This window comes from Cupressus sempervirens, chromosome 1 (assembly GCF_028749045.1).
Source record: "Cupressus sempervirens isolate cs-2001-9-10 chromosome 1, ASM2874904v1, whole genome shotgun sequence".
Taxonomy (NCBI): Eukaryota; Viridiplantae; Streptophyta; class Pinopsida; order Cupressales; family Cupressaceae; genus Cupressus; species Cupressus sempervirens.
This window is the reverse complement of record NC_143118.1, coordinates 9,493,411-9,503,829: the sequence shown is the minus strand read 5'-3', so window position 1 is coordinate 9,503,829 and position 10,419 is coordinate 9,493,411. Positions and strand designations below refer to the sequence as shown.

At 37.9% G+C, this 10,419-nt stretch overlaps 1 protein-coding gene across 6 annotated transcripts; it reads left to right on the top strand.

Annotated features, from left to right (window-relative positions):
- Positions 1 to 1,871: 1,871 nt before the first annotated feature.
- On the top strand, positions 1,872 to 9,843 carry LOC149575888 (uncharacterized). Of its 6 annotated transcripts, none has more exons than XM_089815885.1 (12): positions 1,872 to 2,059; positions 3,242 to 3,470; positions 3,711 to 3,979; positions 4,175 to 5,324; positions 5,766 to 5,960; positions 6,124 to 6,207; positions 6,438 to 6,517; positions 6,752 to 6,993; positions 7,163 to 7,278; positions 7,385 to 7,649; positions 7,763 to 7,826; positions 9,090 to 9,843. In XM_089815885.1, the coding sequence occupies exons 3-12, from the start codon at positions 3,899 to 3,901 to the stop codon at positions 9,240 to 9,242; spliced, it is 2,430 nt and encodes an 809-aa protein (XP_089672011.1). In that variant the 5' UTR covers positions 1,872 to 2,059; positions 3,242 to 3,470; positions 3,711 to 3,898; the 3' UTR covers positions 9,243 to 9,843. The 6 variants fall into 6 exon arrangements, with proteins under 6 accessions (XP_089672011.1, XP_089672007.1, XP_089672012.1 ...); XM_089815881.1 differs by having other exon boundaries at positions 3,242 to 3,491; XM_089815886.1 differs by having other exon boundaries at positions 3,242 to 3,517.
- The last annotated feature ends 576 nt before the right edge of the window (positions 9,844 to 10,419 follow it).

Here is a 10,419-nt window from a genome sequence, read left to right as displayed (position 1 = left end):
TCTTTATAATGTGAAGTTTAAGGTAGTTGTGTATTAGTTCTTGAATTGTATAAGACTCATTAAACAACTCTTATATTTAATACATGTTTTAAAGACAATACTTCTTATATCCTCTTAATCTCACAAACTAGTAGAAATCTCATGTATACTATTGAAGTTTTATACTCATTAATCCATCTTGAATCAATCAACAAACACTTTTATACATCCTCTTAACCCCAAAACTACTTCGTCTCATATTTAACTTCCTCATATTTAGCATTCATTAATGGGAGTGTTTATATTTAACTTCCTCATATCCAAGCCCATGCATGGACAACTAAAGTAAGAAGACTTTTTCATATACCAACTAAACAAATCTTATATTAAATACTTTTTTTAAAAGTACCACACACTTTTAAATATCTCCTTAGTCTCATAAATTACTTTATCTCATGTATATTATTAAAGTGTTAGTAAATCCATAGTGTCTAAACCCATGCATTTTCAAACAAAAGAGAAGACAGACTTTGAAATTTTTTTCCCCTTTCCAATGCAATTACAAGCACTTTTCTATATTCTCTTAATTTTGTAAACTACTAAATCTCATATACATTATTAAAACTTTATATTCATTAATGAAAGTATTTATAACTAAGTTTGTGGTGTCTAAGACTATGCATTGCCAAATTTGTCAAATAATGTGGGAGAGGAAAGCTCTCAAAAAGCACTTTCCCTCTTCAATTTAATTAGAAAATGCTTTCATATGTCCTCTTAATATGTGACAATTTCATACACTTCTTAATCTCTCACACTTAATTTCATACGCTATGTTGATATTTTACATTCATAAATGAGAGTATTTATATTAAGTCTATGAAGCAACAAAATAAAGTTGAGCATATTTTCCCTCTCCAATTTAATTAATATACACTTTAACATATCCTCTTATTCTCGTTTGACATTCATTCATTAATGAGTGTTTTTATCCTAGTTCATGATATGTAATATGTAAGCTTTTTCATTCATTAATGAAGCCTAGGGAAAAGTATTATCCCTCTCCAGCTTCAAGGTCGAGGGTGGGGGTTTAGAGGTTAATTAATAATAATAATAGAACAACACCAAGTTGATTTTGACTTGGTGCAATGAGAAGAATGAAGCAACTAGACATTTTACAAGGGATAAACAATAATTGTAGCAGGCCTAGCTTCCCTTCCTATGTGCGGACGCAAAAAAACAAGTTTTTAAAACTTAAATCTCTGGACGGGAAGAATTTTAAAAATCTGGATAAAATAACTCCAGCGGAGAATCCGCTGCACCGAATGGGACCCAATCAGGAGCTGCAAAAGCGCCACCCGTCGGCTGGAGACTAGCCCGTTTATCCTGACGTGTCAGCCTCATTACACTTTTGAATTCTTAACGCGCTCGGCTGCCGAGCCAGAGTTTTCCGAGCCTGCCGAGCCTCAGGTGCGGTTGCACGGATCCCGAAAACTAAATGAGTTTTAAAATTGGGAAATAATACATATTTATCTTCCAAAAATACAAATCCAAATCGAGGGGGTTAAATTGCCAGCACCAACCACGTGTCGCATGTGCAACAGCGTGCCGTGGGCCATCGGATGCGGTTTCTCCGATGACGTGGCACTGATCGACGGTCCAAATCCATGGGCTTTACAGATAAACAAATCTTTTGTTAAGCCCTCTGAACCCCCTAGTTCCGTAAACCCCTGCGGTTTGAGTTTCAAACCGCGGTTAAGGAAAGATACCCGAGAGAGTTGTTAACCGGGCTGTTTTGGGGCGACCGGCTGTAGCGGGGGGAGAGCTGTGCTACGGTCGAGGGAGTGACCGGCTGTACGGGCAATAAGAGGTGCAAGAGAGAGAAAGGCCAAGGCCAGGCCAAGGGAAGAACAAAGGGACGAGGAGATTGAGACCAAGGTTTTTGAGAGAATTGTGAGAGGTTTAGGAAGAATTTACGAATATATATATTTGCAATGGCAACTGAATTGTTAACAACTTGACAAGGAATTGCAGTTTGTGTTACTGAATTGCATGGATTTCGACCTCTTTTTCACCACAAGTGGTATGGAAATCGGAACCCAATTGGGCTTTGCCTGATTGTCTGTTGTTTTTCAAGGTAAATTTGGTGTCTTCCAGCGTTAGATTTCCATTCTCGACCTGTAATTTGGGTAGACGGTTTCAATTTTGGGGGTTTGGCCAGGGGTTTAGGGTCTCTGAATCCTGGCTCTGTTTAAAACCTCAATTCTCTTCAATTTCCTGTTTTTTGATCGAATTCGGGGGAGAAATTAAGGGCTTTGTTTTCTGGGTTTTTGGGTTTTGGAAAATTTCAAATTTTCATGTCACGATCCGTGTCCAGACTTTTTCTTGCTTGTCAATTGTTGCAAATTTTCAGGTTTAGGAAGGACATCCAATTCTCGTCATTTTGTTCAAAATTGGACGTGGATTGTCTGTTCCTGACCCACACTCTGTGAATTATGAAAAAACACGCTGACTGCGCTGATGTTGTCGAAAATTGTCCCCGTTGAAAACTCCTGTCAGTTGATCGGGCGCTGGAATGGAAAATTACGACTTAATGCTCATTTCTGTTGCCCGATAATGATGCATCATTTTTCTGGAAATTAATCTAGAGGCACGATTTGTTGTCTCGGTGTGCCTACATCGGATCGAGGCGAAACTCATGAAATTCAGGAAGAAATCTCTTCTGACTAAATTCTCCATATTTTTTGCGCAATTTTAAAGCAATTGGTGTAGAATTGCGGTTGCCGTTAAATGATCTCAAATTTACCGTCGCATTTTCTTTTTCTATTTTTTCTTCTTCTTCAAAATTTGGGGAATTGTGTTCAAATTGCTATTCCTCCTGGCCCTTTTTAATAGTATTTATGCGCGGATCATCAAATTTTGCCGGAGATTTCGAGAATTTAAGAAACAAGCTTTGATATCTTCGTCAATTAAATGGATGCCTGAAATAAGCGAAAATATAGCTTTAAATTGACGTAATTGTGAAAATTTTGATGATATTTTGTTTTGTAATCTTGTAGTCACTTGTTCTTTGATCAGCTGTTTTCACGGACTTCTAAAACTAACGCGTTCACATGAGATTGTGAGAGCCAATAATGTGGTTGAATTCAGCGAATCTTATTTTTCTTCCCATAATCAGTCATTTTAATTTCTGCTGTCGCTGTGTAAATATCTTACAGTTTGCAAGGGGACGTATTTTTCTAACAATTTAATCATCCATATGCAGTTTGAACAAATGAGCTTGGAGAATTTGTTGATCTTTCTCGTACGCGTGAATTCTGGGGAGAAGATGTTTTGAATTGTGCCTGTATGCGCGGAAAAACTTGCAAGCATAAAGATCGGGTCGAGTTACGAAGATAGCTGGAGATATTTGAGAGATATAAGCCGATCTATTTTCAAGGGGCGCATAGATGCGGATCTCCTGTTTGGATATTATCTCTTCTTTAATTATCAAGGTCTCTTCATTAATCATCCAGGTTAACCCTCTTCATTAATTATCAAGGTTAGCTGTTTGTGTGTAGACACCCTTTGGGGTTTAACGGGGTTTTTAGGGTGAAAAGGATTTCATCTGGATTGATTTTGTGTTATATTTGAAAGTATAATTCCTCGTATTATTCCTTTAGAGCGGGAATCTTGTTTCTGGGAATTTAAGCACGCAGGGCTAATTTAATGAAATGGTGGAAAATGTGTGACAGGCGATTTCATAAACTGGGTATAAGTGAGATCGATTTTACTCAAAGCTTAAAAGGAAAATGGCTCGACAATCTCTGTATATGCAGTGAATTTGTTGCATTAGAGAGCCTGAAGTAGTAGAGGTTGTAGAGGACATTGAATTAAGCAGTAGTTGGATTATGTGCTAATATTGTACTGGACATTGTACGACATGGAGTCAAGAAAGAGGATGGACTACGGATTCCAGGGCTACCAGGCCCCTCCTCTTCCCCGGGCCATGCGATCTGCAAGGGTATTTTTCCATCAATTTTCTAATTTCCAATTATCTCCATTGAATAAAAAAAATACGAAAAGAGTGGGGGGAAGCAAAATCATTGGCCTGTGTATCATTGATTGCGGAGATTTTCTATTTGGGATGAATGAGAGCCATCAATTCTGTTGATTTTGTATAATTCATTATGAAGGTACTTAACCTCTCCAATTACAGGGGCGTGGCGCAGGATCACGGAAGAAAACTGATGATGAAAATGGGATGGTGTTCTTCGAATTATTGGCCACTGTTGCTGGAGATCTATTGCAGCAGCAAGAAGCTCAGAAAGTAGTGTCTGCAGCGCAAGGTGTCAATTCATTTGATCATTCTGAGGAAGTAGGAAATGATCTGAGGGAAGGAGAGAGTAGTGCTGAACAGGCCCTTTTGGAATTAGATAAATCTCGCATTTTTCCACCTGGAAATGATGTGCAAAGCCTGGATTTTCCAACTAAGAGTACTAAAGTTGAGCCAGATGACCAAGGCAGCTCAGATGAGAATGCCATAGCATCCGGTGCAACCCATAGGAAGTTTGTTGCTGAAGAGATTTCTATAAAGGAGGACCCAGATATGTCAATTCAGTGCGTATCTAAATCTGTTTCAAATATAAATAAGTTGGATTGTCACGGGCAATCTTCTCTGGATAATGGTAAGGTTCTAGGTATGTGTATAAATACACAAGCTGCAAACAAATGGCCAACGGAAGGCATCTCCCTTGGGGAGGGTGAAGATAAAAATGGATATTGTATAGATAAAGAAAGGTTTTGTACAAATGACTGCAAAGGTAAATTCTTTACCGAGCAGTGTTTATACACTCATGGGCAGGATTTGCCCCACTCCGGTGTTGAGCTAGCCAAACAGACCATGGGTTTTGTTGAAAACAGCGAAGGAAAAGGGGAGAATGAGATTGACGAAAGCAAGATAGGACACTGGAAAAGGAAACTTAATGTTTCTGAAAACATGGAAGATGATTTCTCGCATGATGCACATTCCCTTCCTGCTAGTTCCGTAGTCAGCGAGGAGACACCCACGTCTACAGATACAAAACCTCCTGCACTGGTTAGTTCAGGCAGCAGTGAAGATTTACCTGTCTGTGCAGGGAGTGAACCCCGAGATTCTTTCTTCAATTCTCCTAACAAAAGGATTAAAGTTTGCAAAGATGATGACGAAAACTCTTCTGGATGTACTACTCCATCTAGAATAACCAAAAATTTGTTCAAACACACATATTTCAGGGGAGCTAAACTTAGAAGATCATTGTCAAAGGTCAGGCAAGCAGTTTCAGCTTCTTCCAGAAAGCGCAAGCACTCTGAAATTATGTCCAATACAGGTAATTTTTGGACTCTTTTTACTTTTCGTATTTTGTTCTATAGCTATGTTTGCCTTGGCATAGTATTTTCCTAGAAGCCGACTTCAATGTGAGGTCGTAGACCATATCGAGATAATTCAGTTGGCACTAAAACGTTTAAATTCCCTGTCTATTGCTTTTCTGGTGTCTTTCTGAAATATTAATTGTCTTACCCTTTCAGGCTATGTGAACATTGCATCTGCTAATGACTTGTCTGATTACATTGTAATTTGTAGATTATTGAATTTACATTTTAAATCATCAATAATATTTAAAAATTTCAATTTCATTCAATAAATATATTCCACTGTTAATCAATTCAGTATAATTGAGAGAATTGCCTGGGATCACTTGCAATGCTAAAAAATTTGATTTGTTTCGATTTTGGCACAATGCTCATGATAACTGGTTATTTGTCAAAAGGTGGATCTCTTGATTCTGCAGAAGGCTTCACACGGCAAAGGACACCAAGGTGTTCACCTTCCAAAAGGAAGAGGCTAGCTAAAGAAACCTTTTCTTCTGTCCCTGATTTGCATGCAAGCACTACAAGTGCAAGTTGCCCAGATAGCACTGGAGTTGATGGTGAACCTCCTGTTTGTGCTTCAAAGATTCGCAGAGGTAAATATGCTTTTCCATCATGCAATCTGTTTATAAAATCAATAATAGTATTTTTGTCAGTTGTCATCACTGCATGATGATGCTTTCACCATTCCTCGCACTTAGCTCTCTTTATTCAGCATTTTTGTTACCTTGCACCTGAGAGTTTGTGTTTGATTTTCAGCAAAATCTTCAAGTGTGGCATCATCACCAACATCAGCTGCAGGTTCTTCAAAACATTCATCCAAGAAAGCAGGCGACTCACATGGTTAGCCTCTTGAGCATAATTGTTTCTTTCATTCAACTAAATTAATCTCCAAAAGATTTGGCTGCCTTTTTTAGGATGTGTGCATGATATTTAATCTCTGACAATGATGCATGAAAAATATAAACCTCTAGGCTAACAGTTTAGCTAAAGGCTTTTGCTAAACTCTGTTAGCTTTTCTTGGAAGGAGTAGCTTTTAGTTTTGACCCTGGAATTTCTAATCTACTATGCAGTGAAATTGAGCATTAAGTCATTTACAATCCCAGAGCTTTTCATTGACATGCCAGAATCTGCAACTGTTGCAAGTTTGAAGGTCAGAACTTTATTCTTAGAAGTTTATCTTTTCTGTTTCTATTTATCGCTTTGGAGAGCTTTTTATGTATTTCAGTCAAGGTGCACGGTGAACCAAAAAAATTATGACACCAAGAATATGTTTTTTTTCCAAATACTACATCACTCAAGGTGTTTATGGATTGTAATTACAATAATTGCAGAGACATTTCTATCTTTGGCTGATTTTCGCAATTTTATTTATTTTAATGAACAGAGAGCAGTGATGGAAGCTGCAACGAATCTTCTTGGAGATGGATTGAGAGTCTGTGTTCTTCTTCAAGGAAAGAAGCTGCCTGATGAAAGTGATACTCTATACCAATTAGGCAAATCACATGGTGGGAAGCTGGATTCTGTTGGCTTTATGCTAGAACCAAATCAAATACCAACATCACAGGCATGCTCTGAGGATCCACTTTTTGTACTCTCTCGAGCAGCAACTCAACCTCCTCCACCAAGGTAATGGTTTTGCTTTTATTAGAATAGCAGTGAGGTGCCAAAACTTAATTTGTGTCATTTTTTTTCACTTAAGATGCTCCTTGGGGTTGCTTTTAGGTGGTAGTGTTGGCTTAAGCTACTGTTGTTTCAATAAAATGCTTATGTCACTTTGTGGATTTGAATTTTGTAGATACCCCACAACTTCAACTTCAGCACAGACCAGTGCCACTGAAAGTAATAAAAGTGTACTGAAAAGATCAAATAAGATAAATGGGACAGCAAGTACAGAAGTGGCAGTAAGTGCAGGTACTAATCTTATAGCCAACTTTTATGCCTTGGGAAACTTTAAAAAAATTGACTCGAGGTCTTATTGATTTCAATCTAAGAATAATATCCCTTTATGTATCTGCAGTTGGTCGAACACAGACTGATACGAACCAGTATGCAAAGAATGAATACGAAACGACAAAAGATTCTCCAGTGAAAAATGGGACCCTTCCTGGAGTCCTCATTGTGCATCCAAGCATAGCGACTGAAAGTGCACAGGGATTGGCCTTGGTACCATTAAATCATAAGAACCCATGCTCCGAGCTCGGCAAACGGCGGATTCGAAGGCCATTTACTGTTACTGAGGTAGAGGCACTTGTTCAAGCAGTCGAAAAGCTTGGGACTGGCAGGTATTTTACTTTGCATGCATCTTATTGAACAAGAAATTTTTTTCAAGTGCTCATTGAATATTGCTATATGCATTTATGACAATTTGCCTAACATACCTATTCCTTTTTTTAAGGTGGCGGGATGTCAAACTGCGTGCATTTGAACATGCAAAGCACCGGACCTATGTTGATTTAAAGGTATCATCAAATTAGCTTCCAACCTCCTGATTATACACTACTATGTCGAGAGAATGTACTGCCAGCATAAAAATTTGTCTAAAAGTTTGAGCACCGAATGCTGGACTATACTTTGTCCAGGTTGAGTGCATCAAATATTTCAGACCAGCACACCTCTTTTTAGTCCATGGATTTCTTTTCCTTCTGTTTTTCTCAAAGCAGGCACACAATTTCCTGTTTCTTAGATTTTCTTCTTTTTCATCAAATTGTTAATGCCCTTATTCTAATTTCACACATCGAGTGGACAGACTGACAGTTTAAGGCCTTTTTAATTAACTAGTTTGCAGAGGGGCAAAACAATGGTACTCCATGCTTGAATTGTAAATATGTTCTGATCATCACATGTTATCTGAAATTATATTAATTGAGAGGACCTGATACTTGGGCTAGGTCCAATATTCATGAGTAAATTGGGCATGAAAGGACACCATTATTTTGACTTTCACCTAATATTTGTTTTTTCCACGTACTAAATTGGTAAAATTATTCATTTTCTTGATTCATATCAAAAAACAACCAATTATGTTGTTACATGTAAGGCGCAAATACGAGACTTGATCTACATGTTCAGGCTAACCTTTTCTCCTTGTAGTTTTGAACAACCCAGAAAAAACATAGCTGATATGTCCAGATCTTTGATGACCTGGATGGCAAACATAGCTATAACCACTTCATTTGCCAAGTAAGATGCTCTAAAATTTTAGGTTCATTCAACTTACCAGATAAAAGTTGTAAGGGGTGCAAAGTTAGCTTTATTGATTGTTGGATCCTCTCTGTAGTATGAGCCTGCATAAATATCCGACTTATGCTGTCCATATGTAGGTAGCACTCCTAATGTGTGGACTCCCATGGGAATATACTTTGTTGGTCCCTTTGGGGTCTTTTCATTGGGACCCTTGGATTCCTTGTCATTGGCCTTTGGTCCTTGAGGACCCTTGGGCCCTGGAGACCTTTTGTGACTCCGGTACTGTCCTCTCCATTGGTTCTGCATTTACTAGTTAGATTTAACAAGGGAACAGAACATATGTGAACGTTTAATATCTGCTTTGCAGTGCATGTTATCTGCCAAACATTATTAAGACATAGTTTTTCAATTGCATTCATTTGACCAGTATTGCAACATAGTACCTAGTCAGTAGGAGGGTGAGATTAAAAAATAAATTAAAAATATATATCTGTAGCTAAAAGATTGTTATTAAACTTTGTTACTTTTTCGCACTGCAGGACAAATGGAAAACCTTGGTTCACACGGCAAAGATTGCTCCTCATCAGCGAAGGGGAGAACCAGTACCGCAGGAGCTGTTGGACAGGGTGATACATGCACATAATTATTGGGCAGATGAGCAGGTCAAGCAACAAGCAGAGCTTTGCCTGTAAAAGAAGCAAGCACTTTAAAAATGGTTTCAGCTTATGGCACTCATATATCCCGCCTGAACTGGAAATGATAGAATGTAAATGTTAAATCCTGACCATATTCTTTTAGCCAGCTCCCTTATTTTTTGGAGTTTGGCATGTACAGAATTTATCTTGTAACCTCTTGTTTATAGCTAGATCTGGTGGGTAGTGCCTCTCCTTGAAAAGAGAGGTAGAAGAATAGCAAGCACACCAATCACAAACACATGTAGATGCATTTGACTTGCAAATTGACACTAACACAATTTGTCGAAATCGCTATCGCAAAAGCATGGCAACATACACAAATGAGCTGGGTATATGCTAAGTGATCAGCCTCTCTCATCTTCAAGATGCTTTTCCACAAGGCTTCATGCCTTGCTATTGTGTAACATCTGTAGAAGTTGTAAATCCTTACACTTCAAGGATTGATCTTTAGATTAGGTTCAAATTTCAATTATTTTGCCAGATGAATCTGCAAGCAGATATGTGACCTCTGGGCACTTACTCTTCGTCTTCATCACTGTTCAATCTCTTTATTTATTTGTTGTAATGAAATGTAGATTAAAAACTGTCTGATGGCTCATTTTTTTTGTCATGTAAATACTTGGCTCCTATAATCTGGATAAAATCTTTCAATGGAACAATTCAACAACAATATAAATTGCAAATAATAAAGGCGACGAGTCATCTTGCAGAATTTTTATTATCATTTCAATCCTATGGAGTATGGACATCAAATGCATGAGTGGATTTGAATAACAAGGAGCTTTTATTTCAAATATATCAAATTAACGATACATTTCTTTCTTTTCATATCCTTTTCTCTCTCATCCTGATGATAGATCACACCATAGAGTGATCCGAAACATAGATGATAAAAAAAAATTATGCATTGAATGAAGAGGCTGTTGAGCGCAGATGGGACCAAACTTAATTTCATGTAAACGATTGCTTACCCACATCAAATAAGAAAATGCTGCCCCAAATAAGTGTGATGTCGACATTTCCCATGGTACTGGAGAATTATGTTGTTGTGGGATGGGAGTAGGTCCCATGGTTGTCTCCCCTCCTCTCGCCAGGGATATAAGACGAGAAATATAAAATTTAAATCCTTTTTCATACTCAACTGTCTTTATCATGTATATGATCGGTCTGATTG